The 26,087-nt window shown below is 48.7% G+C and overlaps 3 protein-coding genes across 7 annotated transcripts in view; 2 read left to right on the top strand and 1 right to left on the bottom strand.

Annotated features, from left to right (window-relative positions):
* CELF5 (CUGBP Elav-like family member 5) overlaps window positions 1–16,178 on the top strand; it is a 42,356-nt gene extending 26,178 nt beyond the window's left edge. For 2 of the 4 annotated variants that reach the window (XM_063160949.1, XM_063160948.1), the window contains exons 4-13: window positions 2,764–2,892; window positions 3,446–3,525; window positions 4,861–5,007; window positions 10,485–10,629; window positions 11,173–11,319; window positions 11,524–11,586; window positions 11,674–11,757; window positions 12,794–12,937; window positions 13,033–13,197; window positions 14,049–16,178. In XM_063160949.1, the coding sequence (XP_063017019.1) occupies window positions 2,764–2,892; window positions 3,446–3,525; window positions 4,861–5,007; window positions 10,485–10,629; window positions 11,173–11,319; window positions 11,524–11,586; window positions 11,674–11,757; window positions 12,794–12,937; window positions 13,033–13,160 (1,067 nt within the window). In that variant the 3' untranslated portion in view covers window positions 13,161–13,197; window positions 14,049–16,178. Of the gene's footprint in view, window positions 1–2,763; window positions 2,893–3,445; window positions 3,526–4,860; window positions 5,008–10,484; window positions 10,630–11,172; window positions 11,320–11,523; window positions 11,587–11,673; window positions 11,758–12,793; window positions 12,938–13,032; window positions 13,198–14,048 lie in introns of those variants that run through there. The other 2 variants (XM_063160950.1, XM_063160951.1) reach the window with 2 other exon arrangements.
* Window positions 16,179–16,344: 166 nt separating this feature from the next.
* Window positions 16,345–22,917, bottom strand: HSD11B1L (hydroxysteroid 11-beta dehydrogenase 1 like). 2 transcript variants are annotated; one of them, XM_063160952.1, is made up of 8 exons: window positions 22,903–22,917; window positions 21,544–21,852; window positions 20,741–20,871; window positions 19,708–19,819; window positions 19,257–19,348; window positions 18,123–18,216; window positions 17,103–17,268; window positions 16,345–16,929 (listed from the first exon to the last, which is right to left on the bottom strand). In XM_063160952.1, exons 2-8 carry the CDS (start codon window positions 21,626–21,628, stop codon window positions 16,743–16,745), a joined length of 867 nt encoding a protein of 288 aa, XP_063017022.1. In that variant the 5' UTR covers window positions 21,629–21,852; window positions 22,903–22,917; the 3' UTR covers window positions 16,345–16,742. The 2 variants fall into 2 exon arrangements, with proteins under 2 accessions (XP_063017022.1, XP_063017023.1); XM_063160953.1 differs by lacking the exon at window positions 22,903–22,917 and adding an exon at window positions 22,513–22,539 and having other exon boundaries at window positions 21,544–21,791.
* On the top strand, window positions 22,771–25,425 carry MICOS13 (mitochondrial contact site and cristae organizing system subunit 13). Its single transcript, XM_063160954.1, has 4 exons — window positions 22,771–22,836; window positions 23,851–24,007; window positions 24,740–24,791; window positions 25,231–25,425. The coding sequence occupies exons 1-4, from the start codon at window positions 22,808–22,810 to the stop codon at window positions 25,326–25,328; spliced, it is 336 nt and encodes a 111-aa protein (XP_063017024.1). The 5' UTR covers window positions 22,771–22,807; the 3' UTR covers window positions 25,329–25,425.
* The last annotated feature ends 662 nt before the right edge of the window (window positions 25,426–26,087 follow it).

Raw genomic sequence — 26,087 nt, 5'->3', positions numbered from 1 at the left:
GGCACATGTCTGCCTGGGGCTACAGGGGAGCTGTGCCATGCTGGGGCTCTGGGGCAGGGTGAGGTGGTGTCTGCATGCTGGGTGAGTGTGCCTGGCTGCACATTGCTCTTGTTCATGAGGAATTTCCTTCTGGAAGGCATCCCAGGGGTTTGGGGTGTCCAAGTGTGTTCCAGCAGGGCTGTGTGAGTCCTATTAATGCTGCTTTTCTGTGAAGGACCCATGGCACTGGTAGGTGTGTGCTGAGTGTGTCTGTACCTGGTGAGCAGCAGGGAAGGTTCCTCCCTTCCTTACCTGGGTGGGACAATCCCCTGGGCCAAGGGGAGCAGGGCAGGGGTGTCACAGATATATTTTATGGAAAATCCTTTCCTTAGGATTTTTCCTCTTGAGAAGCTGAGAGGCCTCAGGAACAAAAGATAAACATTGATTATCTGCTGCTGTGGGATGCAACAGGTGCATCTGGGATTGGTCTCATGTGGTTGTTCCTAATTAATGGCTGATCACAGTCAGCTGGCTTGGACTCTCTGAGACAAACCTTTGTTATTCATTCCTTTTTTTTCTATTCTTAGCTTAGCCAGCCTTCTGATGAAATCCTTTCTTCTATTCTTTAGTATAGATATAATATAGATATAATATATAATATATAATGTATAATATATAATGTATAATATATAATATATAATATATAATATATAATATATAATATATAATATATAATATATAATATACATAATATATAATATATAATATATAATGTATAATATATAATATATATTATATAGTGTATATAAAACCATAATATATAAACCCCTAATATAATATAATATAATATAATATAATATAATATAATATAATATAATATAATATAATATAATATAATATAATATAATATAATAGTATAGTATAGTATAGTATAGTATATAATAGTATATAATAGTATATAATAGTATATAATAGTATATAATAGTATGGTATAGTATAGTATATAATAGTATATAATATAATAGTATATAATATAATAGTATATAATATAATAGTATATAATATAATTAATATTATATAATAGTACAGTATAGTATATAATATAATAGTATATAATAGTATAGTATAGTATATAATAGTATATAATAGTATATAATATAATTAATATTATATAATAGTACAGTATAGTATGTAATATAATAGTATATAATAGTATAGTATAGTATATAATAGTATATAATATAATAGTATATAATATAATTAATATTATATAATAGTACAGTATAGTATGTAATATAATAGTATATAATAGTAGAGTATAGTATATAATAGTATATAATATATATAATGAAATAATAACTATAATCCTATATAATAGGTATAATTTTTATATATAGTATATATTATAAAATAACATATATAATTAATATATAAAATAAATATAGAATGTATATAATAAAATAAGAAATCAAGCCTTCTGAAGCATGGAGTCAGCTCCTCAGCTCCTCCCTCATGCTCAGACCCCAGTGAGCACGGTCACACAGGGGCTGTGTGGATGTGTCATGTGCCATCCTTGCCTGGCATCCCTCCCCAGCACCCCCTGGAGCTGCTGTGCTGCTGTAGCTCCCAGACCTGTTGTTTTTCAGGTCAGTGCACTCTGAGGCAGAGAGCAGCTCCCTTGCTATTGCCCCTGTCACATTGCATTGCTGTGTGTGGCGCCAGCCCCTCTGATCCTGTCGCTAACAATAAGGAATCCTCTGGCGCTGCAGCTCCTGACACGGCCCCTCCTGTGGGTCCTGTCTCCCCACCCACATCTGGGCCACTGGGGGAGGGTTAGCTCTGTTTGCTGGCTAAAACTGAGCCTGGGATGGAGTTTGGGCTGGGATTGTTCAGTTTTGTGCTGTTTTACTGCTGTTCACATCAGGCTGGGGAGGATGCTTGCTCCAAACACTGCTGTGGTTGTGTTTGTGCTTGGCTGGGGAGCACCAGGCATGGGATGGGCTCCTGTGGGTGCTGAGGTGGGGAAAGAGTGGGAGAAAGCACTCTGCAATATCCTTGCATCCACACTTACCCATCCCAACAAAACCATAATCCTCACTCTCTCTTTGAGGAGGAGCCCAGGAGGAGGCTGAGCTCAAAGTCCTGGGTTTGGTCACTCTTCCATCTCCCTGCCAGTGTGACATGGGTACACAGGGAGAGAGAGGAACAGGGACCATGGAGCTGATCTGTAGGATTTGGATGATCCCACAGCGAGGCAGATTGGGACCCAGGTTTATGCCAGAATTTATCGCAGGCTTTGGGAGGCAGCTGGTTAGGCTGGAGTGGGGAAGGGCAGATGGAAATCAGGGTGCTTGGTTACATGGCAGCCAAGGAAATGGTGGCTTGGAGAGAAGGAAAAGGAAACAGAAGTAAAAGATCGTGGTGTGTTACCTAAGGCATCTGTTGGACTTCACCTGCTGATCAATAGAAATGGGATTGCCCAGACAGATTTTCTTACTATCATTTCTTTTGGATTATTCAAAGGAAAAAGCTAATGAATGAAATGATTAATCCTTTGTTTTCCATTGGGGAGGGTAGGACAGGGGAAGCCACACAAACCCTTGAAGGTGTGAGGAGCTTGGGCAAACCCTGCATTTTCACCCCAGAAGCATTTCAGCCAACAGCAAACCATTTCCATGGCAGGCATGTTTCTAACAGCAGGCTGTTCTGTGCACAAGTGTTCCTCTCCTCCTGCCCTGCACTGCAAGCCTCATAGCAGGTTGATGTTTCTGTGTTTGCCCCTAGGGGACAGGAAGCTCTTTGTGGGCATGTTAAATAAGCAGCAGTCTGAGGATGACGTGCTCCGGCTCTTTGAACCGTTTGGGGTCATTGATGAATGCACGGTGCTCCGTGGACCTGATGGGAACAGCAAAGGTGTGAACTCACCCTCTGTGTGTCCTGCCCTTTGTCCCTGCCCTGGGTGCTGCTCACCAGCCTCAGCTCCCCCCTGGGGCACCCTGGATTTAGGGGAACCCATAAACCAGGCAGGAATAGGGAGCAGGGCAGGATCCCTGTGCTGCCAGGAGGGGTTGGGGAAGGTGGGCAGAGCCTGAGGGAGCAGGAGGGAGGCAGAGCAGGATGAGTAGCTGAGCTGTCACTGCTCTGTCCTGAGCCTGTCCTGTCCAGCTGGGGCTGCAGGTTGAAGTGTTTGTACTCAGTCCACAGAGAATTTGGGGAAGAGGTGATCAGGGGCAAGGGTGGAGATGGTGTCATCATCTGCAGAATATATCATTGAAGTAATAATTTGAGACCCTTCCTCTTTTTTCCAGGCTAGAGGACTTGGGATGAGGCATCCTTTTTGTTCCCTGCTTCCTTGGGGTGGCTTTCCTTTGCCTTACCTGAGATACATACACTGTCTCTTGAGTGATGCCACTTTCACAGCACTCCTGTCACTGCAATCTCCTGTGCTCTTTCTGTCCCTTTCCAGGCTGTGCTTTTGTAAAGTTCTCATCTCACACAGAGGCTCAGGCAGCAATCCACGCCCTCCATGGCAGCCAGACAATGCCCGTGAGTATAAGGCCAGGGGACCTTCCCTCTTCCTCATCCTTGTCCCATTTCCCTGTTCCAGGCACCTCCCCACACTCTCCAAAAAACCCCAACAGGTTCAGCAGCAGTGTTTGGTGTGGCTGGGAGCTCTGTGTGTGTGTGTGTGTGCTCTCTCAGTGACCATCCTGTCCCCTGGGCTGCTCTTTGTGCCTGTGTTCCTCCACACTGGGAGGGACAGCACTCACAGCTGTAAAAGCTGAATAAAAAGAGAGCCAAAAATCAGGCCATGATTTTGTATTGGAAGCAGCCACCTGTTCAAAACTGAGCAGGTTGACAGCTGACAGTTCAGCCAACATGGGTGCTCAGGGCTCCAGTGTGTGAGCTCTCCTTGGCTGCTCTGATTCAGGCAGCACAGGAGACCCCTGGGGTGGGCTGGGTGTGGGTGGGAACCCTTTGTGCCTGTGTGGGGTTGTGTGGCTGGAGCTGTGCAAGTGGGGCTGCAGCTGTGGCCTCATCTCTGGCAACCTCCAAACTGAGTTTGGGGCACCTCAGGGACAGGACAGCTGCAGCCAGGGAATTCCCAGCTGCCAGGAGCTGCCCTGGCAATGTCCAACCTGAATTTGGGGCACCTCAGGGACAGGACAGTGCATTGCTGCAGCCAGGGAATTCCCAGGAGCTGCTCTGGCTGCACCAACCTCAATTTGGGGTACCTGATGGACAGGACAGTGTCCTGCTGCAGCCAGGGAATTCCCAGGAGCTGCTCTGGCAATGTCCAACCTGAATTTGGGGCATCTTATGGACAGTACAGTGTCCTGCTGCAGCCAGGGAATTCCCAGGAGCTGCTCTGGCAATGTCCAACCTGAATTTGGGGCATCTTATGGACAGTACAGTGTCCTGCTGCAGCCAGGGAATTCCCAGGAGCTGCTCTGGCGACACCAACCTGAATTTGGGGCACCTGATGGACAGGACAGCTGCAGCCAGGGAATTCCCAGCTGCCAAGAGCTGCTTTGCCTGTCCAGCCAAGCTCATGGTGGTGCCTGTGGCCATTGATGCCCTGGGTGTTCCTGGCTGCAGCATCACCTGGTGAGCACAGCCAGGGATTTGTGCATCCTTAGGCAGCTGTGTGAGGCTCAGGGTGTGAGAGGGAAGGGTTGGATGGACAGACAGATGGGGGAAAGGCACAGCCCAGGTTCCAGGCAGCTCCCCAGCACTTCCACACCAATATTTGCTCTTCTGCTCCTCTTCCCACTCCTTTCTGCTGCCTGTCCTGCCCCGTCCTCCCTTGCCTGACCGCTCTGGCTGTCCCACGCCTCTTCCTTCTCTCCTGCCTCCTCTGTCTCCTCTCTCTGTGCCTAGGGTGCCTCCTCCAGTCTAGTGGTGAAGTTTGCTGACACAGATAAGGAGAGGACCCTGCGCCGTATGCAGCAAATGGTGGGGCAGCTGGGCATTCTCACTCCATCTCTCTCCCTGCCGTTCAGCCCATACAGCGCCTATGCGCAGGCTGTGAGTATCCACGGGGAAAGGGGGGATTGCAGCCCCTGGGAGAGCTCCCCAGCAGCTGGCTGCCTCCTTTCAGCACTCCCTGCCTCCTTCCAGCACTCAGCTGCCTCGTCTTGCAGAGTTTTTGTGTGGTTTTGCTGCTGGAAATGGAGGGAGGGGCAAGGGAACAGCAAAGGTTTTGTCGTGGTTTGGAAAGACAGGAGTCTGCTAAGGAAGGCAGGAGCCTCCCCTGGAATGGAGAATGTAAACCCTGCCCACCCCTCTGAATTGTTGTAAATTTTAAATTAAGGGGCTCTCAGGTAAAAAATATGGGACCAGGAAATAACAGTTCTTTAATAGGGAAAGGAAAATAAAAGGATAAAATAAACAATGCAGTAAACTAGAAAAACACTGACAGAGTCAGAACCCAACCTGACACCCTGTGGGTCAGGCTGTTGGCAGCAGTCCCATTGGAATTGTGGCTGCAGCCCTCCTGCAGTGTCAGGGGTGGTTCTGCTGGAGCAAGGGGGTCCTGTAGAGAAGGATGCATTCTTCCTCTGAAGATCCAGTGGAAGAGGCAGCTGCTGTTCCTCTGGGGAATCCAGTGGAGAAGCCGTGCTGGTGTTCCAGAATCTCCAGATTATATCCAGGTAGCAATGATTGGCTCCTCCCTCTGGGCTCTCATCTCCCAATGGGATGCTGTAGTTCTTATCAGCCATGCAGTGACATTCAATAGCTGTTATCAGCAGATGGAGGGAGGTGTGATTGTGGTCACTCAGAGAGAGATAAGGCAAACTGCCCACTTGACAAAAGACAACTGCCATACAGATGGTAATGGAAAACATCTTGCATTGCAGTCTGGAACAGGTGTGAACCCTGGGATCTCTCCTCCAGAAGGGAGAGCAAAGATGGGGATGGCACAAGAGCAGAAAGAGTCAGGTGTGAGGTCAGTGCCTCAGGAGAACCAAACCCAGTGGAAAATAAAAGGAAGGGGAAAAATCCCCAAAAAGTGGGAGACAGGCTGAGTCTTGAGTCAAGGGGAAAGCCAAAACAGAGTCACAGAGCAGGAAGGCTGCTTGGGAGAGCTGGGGCCTCCTCAAAGTGAGCCTGGGATTTCTCTGATGTTGTTGGAGGTGTTGGGAACAGGTCAGTCATGACCCATTTCCTTTGTGGCTTGTTATGAGGAGAGCTCAGAGCATTGGTTCCTGCAATACCAACCTGGGAACCCTTCCTCTGTGTGACACAATTGTCTCTCTGCGTTTGGAGCAGCAGGAGAGCTCTGGACCCAGCTTCAGGAGTTCATTTCTCTGCTGAAATTCCCTGGGAGTTCCCCCAGTGCTGTCCTTGGCTCTCAGATTCTCTCACTTGGCCAGTGGGAGTTTGGAGGGTGCTGGAGAGGGAGCAGAGAGCCAGAGGTGTTTCAGCAGCCTGGCTGTGCTCTGGGATTTCGTGAGAGACCCTCCTTGCCCTGGAGGAGGGTGGCAGTGGCCATTGATGTTCCAGGTAGGTCCCAAACTCAGCAAGTCCCAGATCAGCTGTGCTGCAGCATTGTCTGAGCCTCCTTGGTGACTGTCACTTTGACTCTGCTGCCAAGGGTAAAGCCCATGGGAGAAGGCTCAGAAATTGCTCAAGGAATGAGAGATTCTTGTGCTGACAAAGAAGTCAAAAGTAGATATTGTTACTGAAAGTAATTTCCTAGGGGGGAGTGCAAATAAACCTGGTTTTGTGTATGTGGACACCTCTGGCTTCAGCAGCTCCTTGCTGTGCCTTCCTTTCATTCACAAGGCAGAGGAGGAGCTGCATCTCAATTGTTGGCTCAGTCCTCAAAGATCCCCCAGAATTGCCAAATGCATTTTAAGTGCGTGGCAAGAATATGGATGAGAAAAAAAGGAAATGCATATGAGGCTCTACAACTTGGGGGAAACTCTCAAGCCAAACAAAGAATTGATCCCACACAGATTATTTGAAGGGCCCTTTGTCACCAGGCACCACCTTTTGCCAGGATCCTTTTCTGTCCAGCCCAGGAGCCAGCTGCAGCTGAGGGCAGAGTTGTGGCCACCATGAGATGATGATCCTGGTGTCCCAGAGATGGCCCAGACGTGGGCATGGTGTGGTGCTGAGGGCAGGGAGGGACCACACAGTGAGGTTTTGGTGCCAGGAGCTGCTTTAGCAGCTTGAGCTCCAGGCTGTGAAAGGAGCAAGGGCAGTGAGAGCTTCCAGACTCAGCCTTTCAGTCCTCAGGAACCCTGAGCCAAGGTCTAAGCTGTGCCTCCTTGCTTGTCTGCATCTTCTTTCTCCTCAGCTGTGTCTGTTGCTGTGTTTCTCTCTGATTCTTCACTGGCCTTCCCTCTGTGACTCTGTTTTGGCTTCCCCCTTGACTCAAGACTCAGCCTGTCTCCCACTTTTTGGGGATTTTTTTCCTTCTTTTCCTTTTACTTTCCACTGGGTTTGGTTCTGTTTTTTTCCCTGAGGCACTGACCTCACACTGACTCTTTCTCCTTTTGTGCCATCCCCATCTTTGGTCTCTTTTCTGGAGGAGAGAACACAAAATGCCACCATCAGAGGGAGAAGGGAATCAGCCCTTTGAATTCCACCTGACATCTCTGAAAGTGGGGGCTAAAATAGAGGAATTTCCATGCTGAATCTCCTTTTGGCTCCTCAAAATGCTCTGCCATGGGCAGCCCTTGGCAGCTGGGAGTCCTGGTGAGGGGGAAACCCAAAATCCTTCATGCCTTCCTCATTCTGGGCTTGGAGGAGGAAATGCTGCAGCCAGGGTCCCTCCAGGGCTGGGAAATGCAGCTGAGAATTCTGGATTCTGAGCATTCTGGATTTTGAGCATTCTGGAATTCTGGATTCTGACCCTTCTGACCATTCTGGATGTGGCTGAAGCACAGTGACAGGAGCAAGAGCTGCTGGGGTGAACTGGTGCATCTGAAGCACCACAGTTCTTGTAGCCAGAATTTCATACACAACATTTCTTGTAGCCACAATTTCATCCCCAGCAGTTTCCTCTCCCTGTCCCCACAGGGTTTGCTGAGTTACCAAACCAAAGTGGTCCCCAGGGGTATAGGAAGAAATTTGGAGCCTGGGTTTGGTTTGGTTTTGTTTTCAGTTTTCTGTTTTAAATTTTTGTTACTAGCCTTCTTCTTCAAAATCTAAATCAAACTTGAAATAATCATACACTAAGTTCAGTCTGAAGTTATTCAGATCTATGCAAATATGCAAAATAAGGTGCTTAAAATGTCAAACAGGGCATGTGAGCTGAAACTGCATGGAAAGGTCTCATCTGGGAAGTACAACTGGCCAAGCATCTGAAATCGTTTTATTTCAGTGCTTAAATCAGGTTTTGATCCCAAAAAATGATCATTTGCTTCTGCAAATGAGTTCATTTTATTCAACAAGTCAGTTCAGGTGGACTTAGGGAAATGTTTCGGAGCTGAAAAAAAAAATTATCAATGAAAAAGAGGCCTGAAGTCTTAAAAAAGAAACTGTAGCAATTTACTAAGTGCTTACAATGCTTGAATATTTCTTGTCTATCATAAATCAATTAGTTCCAAATACAAAACATAATTTGTTCACACCCTCCCTCCTTTTATTTCTGCTCTTATGGTTCATTATGATAATTTTCTGTAAGTGAAGAGAACAATTCCAGAGTGGCAATTTGGTGCTGCTGTAGCCTTGGTCCAGCCAGAGTGTGGCACAGAAATGAGAAAAGAGAAGATCAGTGTTCACATAGTGAGTGGGAAATGTGGTGGTTCCTGCACTCTGGAGAGGGACAGGAGCAGGAATCCCCCAGGTGTGACTGCAGCCCTGGCTTGGGGGCTCCAGGAGTGAGTCCAGGGGTGGTTTGGGGGTGCACAGAGAGGTGGCACCAGGGTTTGGTGGCACAGGAGTGACCCCTGTGCTGTCCCCCTGCCCCAGAGCCCTGCACTGGGATGGGCCTGGCAGCTCCCACCCGTCCCCAAAAGGGCTCCATCCAATTTCACCCCATGGCTGGGCTTGTTCCGGCTTCCAGAGGCAGCCCTGCCATGAAATTCCTCTTCTCTTTGTGCTGAAGCCACGATCAGCTGCTGGGTGAGGAGATTGGGAGGTTTAGCTGGCCACAAACCTCTCAGAGTTACCAGATCCTCCAGCTGAGCCCTGGCCCAGCTGCCTTTCTGGGCAGGGTGGGTTCCTGGAGAGCTCTGTGCTTGTGTGGCAATGCCAGCAAGATTTTTTGGTGTTTCCTTGGGTTTTGCCCCCTGTTCAGGAAGATTTTTTGGTGTTTCCTTGGGTTTTGCCCCCTGTTCAGGAAGATTTTTTGGTGTTTCCTTGGGTTTTGCCCCCTGTTCAGGAAGATTTTTTGGTGTTTCCTTGGGTTTTGCCCCCTGTTCAGGAAGATTTTTTGGCGTTTCCTTGGGTTTTGCCCCCTGTGTCAGCCCTCAGCTCCTCCTGAGGAGCTCAGGTTTCCTGAGAGCCATGAGGGCCTTCCCTGCTCTTCTTGCTCGGTGTGAGGGCAGAGCTGATAAAGGGCTGGATAATTTTGCATCCAGAGCTAAGCCATTTTTGCCACTGCACTCTGAGGGCATCTTATGCTCCCACTGATGGTCAAATAGGACCAGAGGATTTTTTTTTTTTTTCTTCTCTTAACCCTTCTCCCACCCTTCCTTCTGTACTGTGCATCTCTACCTTGGCACGAGGAGCTGATGTCCCCCGGCCCCAGGGTGCAGGGCAGTGCCAGGGGACAGCCTGAGCTCAGGGCTCCTGGGCTCTGAGGGCAAAGCAGGGCACCAGAACTGGGCCTGGCACAGAGCCCTGCCCATGCCAGAGCAGGATCTGCTCACGGAGGCTGGGCAGAAGCAGAGGGACCTGGGCAAAGCTGTGTTACTGAATGTGCCACTGTCCTGGCAGAAGTGACAGGGAGAGTGACAGTGCACATGGGGAAGTGCTGCTGGTGCCAGGGGCACAGCCCTGAGCTCTCCCTGCCCTCTGCAGGAGCTCTCAGAGCCCCAGGGGCCTGTCCTGCTGCCCTGCCCAGCTGAGTGAGCCACAGCCCCTCCGAGAGGGTGAGCATGGGGGTGCCCAGCTGTGACCCTGGCATCTGGGCTGTGTGCCCTGCCTGCAGCACAGGGTGGCTCTCAGGGGTGGCTCTCACTGTCCCACGCTGGCAGGGACAGCAGCTGTGTGAGAACAGAGCTGCAGGGACCTCGTGGGCCTGGCAGTGCCAGGGGAGCACAGGCAGCACTGCCACCCAGCAGCCCTGGCAGTGCCAGGACAGCACAGGCAGCACTGCCACCCAGCAGCCCTGGCAGTGAGGGAGCACAGGCAGCACTGCCACCCAGCAGCCCTGGCAGTGCCAGGACAGCACAGACAGCACTGCCACCCAGCAGTGGCTTTGGGGGAAGCTCCAGGGCAGGTGGCAGCACCCGGGGGAGGTGCCAGCCAGGCAGCTGTGCCCAGCCTCCCCCAGCTGTGCAGGGCCTGGCACAGGGAGGCCCTGACTGCCCGCTCCTGCCTTGCAGCTGATGCAGCAGCAGACCACGGTTCTCTCCACGTCCCACGGCAGCTACCTGAGCCCGGGCGTCGCCTTCTCGCCGTGCCACATCCAGCAGATCGGCGCCGTCAGTCTCAACGGGCTGCCGGCCACTCCCATCGCACCAGCGTCAGGTGAGGCTCCCCCAGCTGGGAGCTCCAGCACTCACAGGGTCCCCTCAGGGCAGAGGATTCTGCGGCTCCAGCTCAGCAGCTGCTTCAGCTCGCTGCTTTCCAGCAGTGCAGCCTCTGCTCTGCACAAATTCCTGCGATCCTCTGACAGCCTCACGTGTTCAGCGCATCCTCTTGCCCCGTGGCTGTGCATTCTTGCTGCAGCTTTTGTAAAAACCTGGGTTCTCAGCATTGCACTTGGCTGTTCATGAATAATCAGTGTTGGGTTCAAACCCTGTCAGAGCAGGCTCATGTCCTGCCAGGTGCTGAGCAAACCCAGATCAGAGATGTTCCCCCACCCAAAGCTCTGACAGCACTCAGTTCTTCTCACACTCTTCCCACCAGTGCTGCCTCTTCATTTAGTGAAGGCTCCAGCACCAGTCTGTCATCTCCATGTGCCAAATACAAGAGTTAATGGCTTCAGACACAGCAGTCTTGGCAGAAGTGGGGAGCAGGGGCTCTGTGGGACCTTGATTTCATGGGCTGTCCTCTGTTCTTGTTCTGCAGGGCTACATTCACCACCTCTCCTGGGAACAGCAGCCATGCCAGGCCTGGTGGCTCCCATTTCCAATGGATTCACTGGAGTGGTACCATTCCCAAATGGGCATCCAGCCTTGGAAACAGTTTACACCAATGGCCTTGTGCCATATTCAGGTATTGAGAGCAGTGAAAAAACCCACCTGAGGAACTGCAATTAGCTCCTCTTTTCTGCATTCCCCACATTTTTGTAGCTCCTTCCCAGCCAGGCACTGAGACTCATTTGGGGGTGAGGGTGGGAAACAACACTAACACAGAAACACAAACACACAGAATGCATGAGTGATTCCTTTGCTGTCCTGATTGTGTTTTTCTCTGCAGCCCAGAGCCCTTCAGTAGCAGAGACTTTGCACCCAGCCTTCACAGGAGTTCAGCAGTATGCAGGTACCAGCTTCCCTTGTCTCCCTCAGCCCTTTGTGTGGCTGACCAGATCCTCAGGTAAATGCTTTGTTCTGTCTCCTTGGGCTACAGCTGTGTATCCAACCACCACCATCACCCCCATTGCACAGAGCATCCCCCAGCAGCCTCCCATCCTGCAGCAGCAGCAGAGAGAAGGTGAGGATCACCCTGGGAATAATGGGGTGGCCAGAGGTGTGGGTGGGATTTGTGGAGCTCATCTGCTGCACAACAGAGCCAATGGAGAGGAGACAGCACTGGTTTTTGTCCACTGATATTTAATGCTGGAGCTGGGGTATGGAAACAACAACGTGTCTGCAGTGAGTGGGAAGGATCACAGGGTGTTTCCTGACCTCACATCTGGCCAGGTGCAGAGGGGCAGGAGGCCCTGGAACACCTTCCATGCCAAAGGGGATGGGAATCAGCACCTTCCCTGTGCAAAGAGCAGGGACAGGCTCAAAGAGAACCTTCCCTGTGCAGAGCACTCATCCCCTCTTTGCTGGTGCCAGAACCACAGTGCAGCCAGTCAAACCAGCCTCTGCAGGGTGCTCTCCTCTCTTTTCAGCCTCTGCAGGGTGCTCTCCTCTCTTTTCAGCCTTCATAGCCTACTGAATTTATTTTCAACTTCAAAACTGGCTTGAATAGAATTTAGAGGCAAAGGCATTGTCTCTCTGCACCTGGTTGGTAGAGCACGTGCCAGCAAGGGAGCAGCAAGTGAAGGAGTGGACAGCACCAGGTCCATAAACTGGGAGTGTGGCAATCCAGGAGGTTTCCAGTTAAGGCTGTGGCCTCTGGGCTGAAGGCAGTGCTGCAGCAGCAGCTGTCACACAGCAGTGTCTGCCACTCTCCAAGGACTGGGACAGCTCTGAGCTCTCACCTCAGCTGATTTCCTTCCAGCAAAACAGCACCCAGACACTCACAGAGTTCCTACACCCTGTGTAGGAGCTGGGCAAGCTTTGAAAGAGAATCTGCTCTCCAGAAACTCTAATTTTGTATAGAGTCTCCCAGTCTCTCTTTGAGAGCCCTCAGATCCCTTGATGGACCAGTGGCAGGGACAAGCAAGGGGAGGTCAGAGCAGAGGGAGGCAGTGCTTGGGCTCTCCTCCAGTGCTGAGCTGTGAGTTGAGCCCATTTCTCTTCCCCTGCCCTTTGGGGGCTTTCTGTTTTGTCCTCCTCCATCACCCCCATACCTGCAGGTCCTGAAGGCTGCAATCTCTTCATCTACCATCTCCCCCAGGAGTTTGGAGACAACGAGCTGATGCAGATGTTCCTGCCCTTTGGCAATATCATCTCCTCAAAAGTGTTCATGGACCGTGCCACCAACCAGAGCAAGTGTTTTGGTAAGTGCAGGCAGGGAAAGCATGATCAGTGACAGTGACACACTGGGCATGGCACCAACAGTGCCACTGTCACCCATCCTGTGTCCTTCCTTCAGGTTTTGTGAGCTTTGACAACCCATCCAGTGCACAGACTGCAATCCAGGCCATGAATGGCTTCCAGATTGGCATGAAGCGCTTGAAGGTGCAGCTAAAACGGCCCAAGGATGCCAACCACCCCTACTGACAGCAGGGAGCCAGCAGGAGTCACTTCTGCAGCACAGGTACAGTGTCCCCAGCAGGGCACAGCTCTGCCAGGCTCCAGCTGCTCCCTGCAGGGTGGGAGCCCAGGAGTGGAGGCAGTGACAGCTGGTGGGGCACAGGGTGATGATGGCCAGGTTCAGCAATCATCAAAACAATCAATCAATCAGGGAAATCTGTGGCTGTGGGGCAAGCCCAAAGCCAAGCCAGGAAGATCAGGGTCAGGTCTGAGGAAGGTGAGGAGGGTCAGAGTTCAGTGATTGCCAGGCAGGTCTGTAATTATCATAATAAACATGGAGGTGGGAAGCCAGTGCAGGGGTTGGAGCCCAGGTGATGAGATCCATGGACAGCACAGGTCCTTGGGCAGGTGGGACTGGCACTTCCACACTGTGTCAGACAGAGGGTGATGGCACAGGGCTCTGAGGAGACTCCTGGAGCTGTGGGCACTGTGGACAGACACTGGTGGGGCTGGTCAAGTTCATCAAGGCCTGTGAGTGCCCTGACAGGCAGATGGTTCCATTGCCCTGTTTGTGCTCTAAGCAAGGTTTTTCTGTGCTGTCCAACTGCCCCCAAAAAGCTTTTGACTGCCTAAAAAGGTATTAAACCCCAGTAGTTAGTCTGCAAACTGTGCTTTCTGGGGTGAGAAGAGACAATCCCATGCTTCACAGGGATCACAGAAAAGCAGAGAGAAGGTGAGACCCTTGAAGGGCTGCTGTCCAAGAGCCAACTCCTGCCAGCCTACAGATGGGGAGCAGGGGAGGGCTGATCTGATCTGAGTCAGAGTCCTCCATGTTTAAGCAGCAGCTCAGAGCGTGAGGTTTGCACAGATGCTCTCCTAATCTCCCAATTCCCTCCCTCCTCCATTTCTGTTCAGGTGAAGGGAAAGTCCAGAGGAAGAATTTCTGCTTCAGGTTGATTTTCAGAGAGGCCAGTAAATTTATCGACTCTTTTGACACCACCCCTTTCCTTCCTCGGCTTCCCACCTTTCCCACCCCATCTTCCTCCTCCCCTCCTCTCCAAGACATGCAATTAAAGAGAAGGCTCAATATCTGCCCAGGAGGAAGATTCTTGCCACGCCTGGACTCGCATATTTGCTGCTAACGTGGTGCAAAGCAAAGGGACCAGCAAACCAGCAGCCCCTGGGACACGCAGCTCTTCCTTGGGGTGTGGCTGGAGAACATGGACCAAGCAAACCCGTGGTGTGTCTCTAGGTTACTGCAGTGATGTGTGGAAATTTATTTCCCTCCCTCCCTCCCTCCTGCTCTGTTTCTGGCCCTTTCATAGATAACTATAAATATATACAGTCTCTATTTTTTTTTTAAACTAGCTCACAGGACCAAACTTTTCCATTCAGAGAGTGACTGCTTGCAAGAGGTGTTGGAAATTGAGGGGTTTGCCTTTGCAACAGTGTCTTCTCAGCATGCACTGCAGATAGGCCTGAACATTTTGGAGAGAGGGAGCTGGGGGTGGGTTGGGGAGAGAAAAAGAGAGAGAGAGAGAGAGAGGGAGAGAGAGAGGGAGAGGGAGAGCACATCTCGCGAGCAAGAATAAGGAGAAATACATTCCTGCAGGATTAGGGCAGTGAGCTGCTTAGCTTGAGTCACTCATCCACCTTAGCACCAGCCTGGTTCAGGATCTGGAGAGCTCTGTCCTACCTTTCCAAGGGCTCCTGCAGACCAAGCTCCTGGGATGTGGTGCCAGCCCCTGCCCTGAGCACGCTGTGATCAGGCTGAAAGCACAGCAAACCAGTCCCTAACAGAGAGGAGCTGCACTGCCTCCCCACACATGGCACAGATCGTGGTGCACAGCTCTCCATGGCAACTGCATTTTCCTGGTGAAGGCAGGAGGAGATGAGAGAGTGAGCAGATGCAGAGGAGGCTCCCAGGGCTGCACACTGCCTCCCTGTGTCGATACCAGCACCGGGCAGTGGGCAGGTCTCATTCCAGGTGACACAGGACGTTTTCTCCCTCTGAATTCAGCAGCTTTCCCCAGCAGATGCAAGGAAAACAGGATGAAAGAGAGTTCCATTGTGGGATTTCCCCCCCAGCACCCCCTCCAAGAGACAGATTTTACATTATGCAGCATATACATATATATATACACATATATATATATGTAGGGACAGCTCTATATGCTATATACACAAACTCTAAAGCACAGAATGTAGTTCAGAACTGGATTTTAAAAAGATCCCCTGGGAGTGGGGAGCGTGTCATCCTGCCAAGGCACAGCCCTTGAACAGTTTGGAACAGTCTCTTCAAGTTTCTACAAAAGGAAGGAAAGGAAAGCAAGGCAGAACAGACCAACAAACCCCAGAGTGATAAGGAATGAACGATTTCAATAGTCAGAGTTTGATAAGGTACCACAAGCATTGTGTGTGTGTGAGGGTGTGTGAGCACATTGAAATAGGGACAAGAGAGTTGGTGGGGCAAAGTTGGTGCAATTGATACTGAAGTGAGCTATGGGGATTTTGGAGAATCTCAGCCAACTCTCATTCTCCTCCAGTTTGCCCTTTGTTCAGGTGTTTGTGGCACAGTCCTTTAAGTACCTTCAGATCTCCTCAACCACCCTTCTGTGTCTGATGCTGAGAGTTTATGAGAGGTGAATGAAGCTGTGAGAGTCTGTGTGTTTCTATAGTCCATGTTTACTTATTGTAAATACCATTTTTATACTTAACATCTATTATGTATGTGATTTGTATAATGTACTTTATTTCTGCTACAAGTAATTTCATGAAGTTTAAACTTAGTCTAATTTTGAACAAAACAAAAAAAAAAAAAAAAAGAAAAAATATGAACAAATGCAAAATGGGGGAAAAAAAAAGGACTTTGGGAATCCTAGGTCAAGCTGGTTTAAAACAAGCATTTACAGTTTCTTCCATCACAGTTACTGATGTGACTGTACAATGTTACAGGTGCGATACAAGCTTTGTCAATGTCAAATTCCTCACTCTGGTCAAAAAAAATCCTAAGTTTATTTAATAAAAGTTTTACTTGCTAAGTAACTGGGGCTCTACTTCATGTTGTTAGTTGTACCTGCTTTTAGTAGTGCTTACACTTAAAGACATTGCCAGACCCCTGGGCTAATTGAACAGTTCACATGGGCTCAGCAAACAGCCCTTGGCCCACAGAATATTTCATCACAGAGGAAGTATCAACACATAACACCAAGACATTAAAAACTTGTTTAATTAAAATAGAGATAAAAATTCTACTTATAGGAAGCAAGAGGGTCCATGGTATCCAAAATGAGGTGGAGGAGGAGGTGCAGCCATTCCAGGACATCCTGTGCAGACACACAGGGGTTAAACTGGGGCTGGATGCAGTCAGAGCACACAGGTGAGGCTGAAGGAGGAGGGAGATGGGAGGAAGGCTGAGGCAGAGTGGGAGAGATCTCTGACTGATGGGTAGCAGCAGCAGAGCCATGGTTGAAGCAGGATGAGAGACCACGAGTCACGTTAGGAAAATGGGATTTTGCCAGCGCTGCTGCCCTGCTCCTGATTGACAGCAGTGCTTAGTGGGATGGCAGGAATGGGATTACAGGGCTGTAGGACGAGACTGGGCACCCCTCAGGGGCTGCTGTAGTTATAGAAAGTCCGCAGCACCTGGTTCCCGCTGCTGGGGAACAGAGCCCAGAGGCAGCAGAGCGGCCGCAGCCACCGCGGGTAGAAAATCTCGGGTGCCCGAGCGGCTCCGCCCCGGACGATGGCGAGCGCGGCCTCGGGAGCGGGGGAGGCGCTGAGCAGCACTTTGCCCCTGCAAAACGGGCACAGGGTCACACACCTGACCCCACAGCTCCTGTTCCACAGTGAACACCCCCTGTGCGTGCCCAGGAAGGTGCACTCTCCCCACACCCCCTCAGACAGAGCTGCTGTGCATTTTTTTGCACGTTTTCAAGAAGAGATGAGTTCCTGCAGACAAACACACACCTGGTGTACTCCAGTGCTGACTCGGTGTCAATCAGGCCCAGGATGCACAGGGTGACTGACACATCTCTGCTCTGCATGATGAGCTCGTGGCGCAGCGAGCTGAAGAATCCATCCAGGGCAAACTTGGTGGCAGAGTAAGAAGTGGTGAAGGGAGTGGGCATTTTCCCTGGAAAGGGAAAAGGGAGAATGGAAAACCCCAGGATAGTGGGTGTAAGGAGGATCCATGGAGAAGGAATCTGGGAAAAGATGGAGGCTTTGTCATACTGTATCTCAACTCCTGTTCAGGTGAGTCTCCCTTTCTGTAAGTATATTAAAATACATATTACTATAGTCATATATATTACTATATTATTAAATATATATGTATTATATATAATAATATAGTAATATATATTATATTATATTATATATTATATATTATATATTATATATTATATATTATATATTATATATTATATTATATATAGTAATATATAATATAGTAATATATATATTATATATATTATGTGTACATATACACATCTACATATATATACATACATATATAACAATATATATTATATATAATATAGTAATATATATTATATATATAGTAAAATACATATGACTATAGTAATATATATTACTATATTATTAAATATATATTTTTATATATTTAATAATATAGTAATATATTATAATATATATAATATAGTAATATATATAATATAGTATATGTATACATATACATATGTATATATATGTACATATACACATACATATACATATGTATATATACACATACATATACATATATAATATATATATAATATACATAATATATATAATATAGTAATATATATAGTAAAATATATACTACTATAGTAATAATATATATTATCTATTTATTATAATATTATTATATGCTATAAAAAGCACAGTTTGAAAATGTTTAGGAGTAGAACAACAGAGAAATATGAACAGTATTGGGAATCATTGTTTCCACAAGGCCAGCACTTAACTCCAGGTAAAGTCACCAACCTGTGAGGGATGAAACAACCACCAGAGCACCTCTGTTCTTCTCCAGGGTGGGAAGAGCTGCTGTTGCAAGAGCCACATAACTCAAAAAATTCACCTGGAATGATAAATGTAGACATGGAAAAAGCAAGAGGGTTTGGAAGCATGAGCCAAGAAAGTCAATAGAGTGGTCAGAAATGGAAAGGAGCGTGGTTTGGAATTGCCTTTTCAAACATCAAGTGAGAGAAATCATCTCTAAGGATGGAGGCAAACATTGCACCCATGAGTCTTTCAGATTCCAGAAAAAGCAGTGAAGAAGATCCAGAGCAAAGGTTTCTCCTGGGCTTTAACATACAGATTTCCTAACAAGATACAACTGGCTGTCCCTGCTTTTTCTTTATGCTTTTCTTTACTCTGCAATCCCTGTCAAAGACACCAGTCTCAGTTTGGTCCCCTTCTAAGTTTCTCTTCACTGAGCTCAGACTATGAGGCACAAAATTCAGCATCTCTTCAGAGCTTGACTGCTCTCTTAAATTATATTAATGTCTTCCCTATGTTCCTGAGTTCTCACTCTCCTCAACCTGACCTGCCACACAGACCTCGGTGGGTCAGAGAAAGAATTTTATAGATAAGAATCAATAAACAACTTTGAGAACAAAACCAGAAGAGTTCTGACTCCTTCTTTGACTGCCAGGCTGGGAAAAGAGACTTTCTAATGCATCTTGGGGTCACTCTGACCAGCACAAGTCCCAAAATCTCAGGAGAAGCCAGGGGAGTTATAGGGGAGCTGGGAAGTTGAGGGGAGCTGGGAAACTCAGGGGAGCTGGAAAACTCAGGGAAGCTGGGGAGCTGGGAAGCTCAGGGGACCCAGGAAGTTCAGCGGAGCTGGGGAGCTGGGAAGTGGAGGGGAGCTGGGAAGTTGCAGGGGACCCAGGAAGTTGAGGGGACCCAGGAAGCTCAGGGGACCCAGGGAGCTCAGGGGACCCAGGGAGCTCAGGGGACCCAGGAAGTTGAGGGGACCCAGGAAGCTCAGGGGACCCAGGAAGCTCAGGGGACCCAGGAGCTCAGGGGACCCAGGGAGCTCAGGGGACCCAGGAAGTTGAGGGGACCCAGGAAGTTGAGGGGACCCAGGAGCTCAGGGGACCCAGGGAGCCTCACCTGCAGCAGCCAGCGCGTGTACTCCACATCCCCAGCCCACTCCTGGAAGCGGTTGGTGCCGATGTGGTTCAGCACCAGGTAATCCAGGCCCCCTTGGAGAGCAGAAAGAGCAGTGACACAAGGAGCTCTTCCATCCCTGAGCATCAGTGCCAGGAGGGCTCCAACACTCCCTCAGAAGGATGGAAGTGCTTTACCATGAAGGCAGGTTAAATATGCTCATCTGGGAGCAGCTTTGGCTGCTCCTCAGGGGTAGAACTGAAAGGAAAACTGTTTGACTTTGACAGTAACTCCCTGAAATGATGTTTCAGCATGATGCAGGTGCAGAACTCAGCTCTGGTGGTACATCTATGTCCGAAACACCTCTCTCAGTTCAGGGAACTGAAGAAGGAAGCTCCTACCAGAATGAGAACTGTGCACACCCCTGAAAGCCAGAGATGCTCAGGATGCTTACCCAGCTTTTGGACAGCAAACTGCACCACCCTTTCAGGCTCTGAAGGGGAAGACATATCTGCAGGGATGTAAAATGTTTTCTTTGCTCCGAGTGTCAGGCATTTCTCCATCACCTTGAAAAAGAACACACCCCAAAGATTAATATGTGAAAAAAGATTGGGGGAAAGGGCATCTTAAAGCACAAACTACCGTCAGTGAGAGTCAGTTCTGGACAGAGACACACTTTATTTTAAAGTTTATTGTTGTTTGGGCCAAGGAGAGCTCATTCTGCATCCAGACTTTGAATCTGCATCCTGCAAAGAGACACCTCTATTTTACTGTCTGCTTAAACAATCTACCTGGGACAGGATCAAGATTCACTGGAAAAAACCACAATCTTCTTCAGGAGAAATCTTCTGGAACAAGGATTTACATTAAATTCTTCTCTTTTTTCCAGAATAACTGAAAAAGAATTCATCTTTCATAGTTCCTTTGCTATGTTGAGTGTGTGAATGTGCCTGACAGTGATATGCAGTTTTGAAATAATGCCTTCCAGTCATTAGGAACTATTATTATGCTCACTGTCCCCAGCTCACCTTTGGCACCATTTCACAGTGAAGAACTTTCCTTGGAAGTCACAAATCCCCACAATTAAAGAGTTCCCCTTTCTAAATATTGCCCCATTTCATAAAGATGAAGAAGTCTCATCTGTTGGACTTGGTCAAAAAGCATTCAACCTACAAAAAGTCTTGAGTTTTTAACAAAACAGCTACAAATAGAACAATTTGGACTCTGAAAAGTTGCACAATATTTTTTGGACATTTTCCTAATGTCCAGCCTGAACTTTCCCCGATGCAGCTTCACAGCATCCCCTCATATAAATAAATATTCAAGCAGTTAAAGCTCAGGCACTGTTTTTGCATCTTCTTCTCTTCTGGGTCCATGCTTGACAGTTCTGAAGGAAAATCTATCATGCTGACAACTCATTTTTTTTGTTGGTTTGGTAAAAGCCTGAATCTCTCATGTGTTCCCCCTTACAAGGATGAGGTTCTTACCTTCTGCAGCACAGCTTCCCTCCTGGCAGTCAACACAATCTCAGCACCAAATCTGGCATAGTGATATGCTATCTGCTCTCCAATCCCAGCACTGGCTCCAGTCACGAGAACACGGGCACCAGACAGGCTCTCTTTTTATGGGAAAGAGAAGAAAAGATACAGAAATAAGTGAAGAAAGCAGCAGAGGAGCTGCCCTTAAATACTGGCAGAGCTTTAAAGAAGAAAGATGCACCTGAGTGCTCAAAATTCTTGGTGCTTCTCCAGAACTAGAAGAGGCAGGACTGGTGATGCAACGACACGATGAATGCCAGCTAGCTGTGTCACAGGGTCTAGATTTTGGTTGCTAGACCAAAATCTTTCAAGAGCCAAGTTCCTGAAGTTGTTTTTCACCTTCTGAGAAGCTATACAGAAACCAGAACCAGGCTATGTGCCTTCTGCAAATCATTTTTTTGCCATCAGTCTGGAGGCACATCAGCCCCCTTGTGCCAGGCACTGCACACCTCTAGAGATGGTTCTTGAATTTGAACCAAGGAATTTACAACCAAAACATAAAAAGAGCAAGGCAGTAACAAAGTGCCATTTTTTCTCCCACAGAGACAGCAGGATCGCTGCTCTTAGATAATTTCATCTTTCCCTTTGTTTCAAGTTTCTCTTTGTTTCTGGGAATGAAACATTGCTTTGGGGCCACCACCTCTAGTAAGACTATGGGCAGGAATGAGACCATCAGTCCAAATTTGGAAACTCAACCTCTTCCCTTGTGTGACTTACATTTCAGCTTGAAATCATCCCCCTGGCGAGCCTACCTGGGTTAAAGTCGTCTTTCCAGAAGAAAGCTATGAGCCCAGCTACAACTCCTGTAGCACAAAGCACTTTTCCAATTGCCTTCATACCCCTCCAAGCTGTGAGGAACTAAGTGAAGTCTTGAAGCTGAGCACTTCAACCAAAATAACACCGTGTTCTCCTTCCTCTGATGCCTGGAGCCAGCCTGGGAGAGGCTTTTGTAGAACCGAAAACCCACCTGAAGGGTCTTTCCCCTGAGAGCCACAGTCACCTTGGTCAAGAATAAAAAGGATTTTTCACTGGCAATTCCCACAGCCCTCTGCACTCAGAGCCTACAGGAGAAAAAAAAAAACCCTCGTGTCTAATCTTAGAGAGCTCTTAATTCATTAAAGACTAACGACAGCTGGCAGCAGTGACCCCAAAGCAGCGGGATCTCGGGAGGGAGGCGGCGGCAGAGCCCACAGGACGGAGCCGTGTCCGGATGAGAAGAGCAGCGGGATGAGTTGCTCCGCCACCACGCCGCGACACAGCGCGACAAAACACAGAGCGGCGGGGACAGCGCCACAAAGGCGCAGGAGCCGCGTTCGGCCCCCTGACGCCCCTCAAGACCTGCCCAGCCCCTTCAGCCTTGCCTGGCCCCTCACTCAGCTCGGCTCGGCTCGGCTCGGCTCGGCTCAGCCCTGCCCAGCCTGGCCCCTTCACATCCTCGACCCTGCCCGGCCCCTCACGCTCCTCATGCCCTCAAGTCCTGCCCGGCACCCTCACAGCTTCAGCCCTGCCCGGCTCCTTCAACCCTGCCCGGCACCCTCACAGCCTCAGCCCTGCCCGGCTCCTTCAACCCTGCCCGGACCCCTCACACCCTCGATTCGGCTCGGCTCGGCTCGGCCCTGCCCGTCCCTCTCACGCCCCTCACGTCTTCAGCCCTGTCCGTCCCTGTCACGCCCCCCAAGCCCATCCAAGCCCAGCCAAGCCCTGCCCTGCCCCCTCAATACCCCTCACTCCCTCAGCCCTGTCCGTTCTTGTCACGCCCCTCATGCCCTCCAGCCCTGCCCTGCCCGGCCCGGCCCCCTCACGCCCTCAGCCCCGCCGTCCCCTTCAAGCCCTGCCTGGCCCCCTCACGCCCATCACGCCCTGCCCGGCCCTGCTCTGCTCTGTTCTGTTCCACCCTGCCCGTCCCTCTCGAGCCCCTCACGCCCTGCCCGGCCCCCTCCCGTCCCTCACGCCCCTCACGCCGGCGGCGCGGGCGGGGCCTCGCGCGCACGTGACGGTTCCGGCCCCGCCGCCGCCATGGCCGCCCGGCTGCTGCCCGCTGCCAAGTGAGTCCCGCAGGCCCTGCCCGCCCTCCCGGCCCGGCCCTCCCGCACCCTCCGCACGGCGCTTACCCCCGGTACTCCCTGCCCGCCCCTCAGTGCTCAGTGCCCGGGCTATCCCCGGCCCGTCCCCAGGCCCGCGGCCTCCCCGTCCCTCGGCTCTGCTCGCCTCGCTCCGCGCCCTTGGCCTCGCCTGCCCCCGCGGCTCCCCGAGCGTGTCTGCACCGGCCGGGAGGGCCCCGCCGCTCTCTGCGGGCACGGACACGTAACAAAGCCGGGAGTAGCTCGGAGCATGTGAATACACGACTTTAAAAATTGGTTCTCTCTTCTCAGCTCTCTTGTATCTGTCCTACATCCTACTACTGCAGTACCGCTGTCTGCCAAGTTTTCGGTTGTCCCCTTGTACAGCTTTTGCTGTTTTCTTAAAGGGAAAACATCTCTCTGTGAATCTGGGAAAATCAGTCACTTCCATCTCTTATTTATAATAGAAATGCCAATAAATGCCAAATATTCTCTTCCCATCTTCCCTTTTGTAGGTTGTCATCACAGCTGTAAAACTGGTGACTGCACATCGTGCAGGGAAACGTTAAAAGCCGTGGCCAGGTGTTGACTGGGCTGTAATGAGCTTAACAAGATATTGGTGTCTGTCAGATTTATTAGATAAATATCAGATTTATCAGGAAGAATTAACATAGATGGCTTGCTCACTGCAGAATCCTTGAGTTGCTTTTAGCAGAGGAATGTGCCAGGGATTCTCAGGCTTTAAAAAGTGGCACATGCTCTTGAGGAACTTGACGCTTTCTCATTTTTAAATTGAAAACCATCACTGATAAAAATGTGAATTAGAAGTAGTTTCAAGGGGCTGACAGGGAATAGTTGTCCTGGGGAGGCAAGGAACATAGGAAGGTGTTTTTCTGCTGATTTTTACTTACAGTAACACATGAGGCAGTCCCAACCACTGAGAGAGCTGCACTGATGGTCAGAACAAGAACTGAACTGTTGTGCTTTCAATTCTTTCAGGTTTCTGGTCAAAGGAGGCCTGGCTGGAGCTGCTGTGTACGTGGCATACGACCAGGGGCTGCTGGGCAGTGGCATAGAAGGTGCTGAAGCCCTGAAAAAAGCTCAAGAAACGCTGCCTCCAGCTATCCAAGAGTGGACAGATTACCTGGGCTGGGAGGTGAGGGCTGCTCAGGTGATCCCTGCAGCACAAACACCTTCTCTGGATCAGGGGGAAGAAAATATGGGGCTGATATTCTTGATTCCAGTGAGGCTGGCAGGAGTTTTACTGCTAAAACTGGGTTTCACATGGCAAATATTTTGAAGAGGATTGAAATGGAAGGTGAATAAAATGCTAAATTTGGGGCAGAGATATTGCTCACAGATGTTATTTCAAAGGAAAGGGGTAAGCAGAGGGTCAAGGGGGGGACTGCAAACATGCTCTGGGAGATAATTCACTGTGTAGTTTTTCTTCTGAAGGATCCTACTTGTTTTTAAGAAAAACAATGAAAATATTATCCTCCCAATTTTTCACACTGCTAACAGTTCAAGTTGAATTTAAATTGCTTGAAGAGGCCCCTCCTCTGTGAGTGGTTCTTAGTTTTAAAAATCCTCAGAAAATAAGAAACCTTTGCTTAAAGTTTGAGAAAATTTTTCATATTACAAACTAACAGAGACAGCCATTGAGATGCTTTTTCAGGAGCACCTAAATAATATGTTTTACTTTTTGCACCTACTTTATATTGCAGGAAAAAGCAAAACCCAGACTTTAAACATCATGTCTGGTCCCTTTTGAGGCTTATGGCACCTAAGTATTTTTGAGACCTGAGGTCAAGAGGCTTTGCCAAGGTGATGTGAATTCCCAGTGAAACCACTCAAGTGCTGATATTTTGTTCTCTCTCTTTCTTTCTAGCTCCCAGCCACTCCAAAAATTGACTTTTCCCTCTCTGCTTCCTGGAATAAAGGTAAAATAACTACTCAGTAACTGAGTCTGGGCTCAGTTTTTCAGAAGGGATGAGCATTCCCATTGTTATTAGAATTTTAGACATTTTTGTTTGAAGGGCAAACCTATAAATACCAAGTAATTAATACCTATACTAGGTTATAAATACCTAGCAATATATAGGTTTTATGGTGCAGGAAAGAATCTTCATGTAATTGTGGGGAAACACAATCCACAAATAACTGTGACATGTCCAGCATCACCCATGGAGTCTGTAGCAAGGCCAGAAATAAAACAGGAATTAAACAAAGAGCTGAGCTGTAATTGTCTTAGCTCATGACAGACGCTGAGGTTGCAATTTCTGTGTCACAAATGCTCAGGGCTTAAAGAGATCTGTTTGAAATTGGGAAATTTGGCTTGGATGATGATTTTGGGGTAGTTTTTCTCTGCTTTGCTTGCAGGGGTGCACACAGTCATGGGTGCCTTGTCTGCAGCTCCCAGCAGGGCCTGTGAGTACACAGTGGAAGGCTGGAAATATGTGAAGGATCTCATGAAATGAACACGTTCTCCAGAGCTCAGGATTCTCTCCATCTCCACCTCTGGAGGGCAGCTCAGCCGTGTAAGGGCTACAATAAAAGACTTTGGTGGAACTTTCATTTGTATTTGGGTTGGTTTTAGCCTGCAGAGTGGAATTTTTAGCCTGCTTTGTCTTAGCACTGATCCAAGGCTCCAGGAATCACAGATAGTTGTGATGAAGTGCTGAGAACAGCTTCTGTTCTAAAGCTTGGAAATAAAATAATTATTCTGAAGCTGAATTAATCTTGAAGATAAATGCAATCTAATTCAAACCAAGCCAACACGAGTTTAAAAAAAAAATTAAAACTCCAAGGTAACAGTAAAAGATGATGGCCTGGGAGGATGATACATAACTGAGCAAAGTTTATCTGCATGAAACCTTTTGTTAGCTTGCACCATGGCCCAGTTGGCAGACTGTGCACATTTTCATTTTAATGTGCATGAAAACTTTCACAAGGTCACTTTTCAGTCACAGGTTTTGCTTTTTCCTGCAATATAAAGTAGGTGCAAAAGGTGGAATGTATTTAGGTGCTCCTGTCACTTTTCACAGGCAAATACAAGGAGAACTTCACTTGTAAAATAAAGTTACAAATTGTTTCTGTGTTTTTAACCCTCTTTGATAGGATTGTTGTAATTTAGAATGTGCCAAAACACAGCTGCAGAACAGGGAACAGCAGGATGAGTCCTTACTCAAATCAGGAAGCAAATATAGAACATGAGGATGAAGAAGGATTTGCAGTTT

The sequence above is a fragment of the Melospiza melodia genome, chromosome 7 (genome assembly GCF_035770615.1).
Source record: "Melospiza melodia melodia isolate bMelMel2 chromosome 7, bMelMel2.pri, whole genome shotgun sequence".
Lineage (NCBI taxonomy): Eukaryota > Metazoa > Chordata > Aves > Passeriformes > Passerellidae > Melospiza > Melospiza melodia.
The sequence above is the reverse complement of the archived record's forward strand: the minus strand, read 5'-3'. Positions and strand labels throughout refer to the sequence as shown.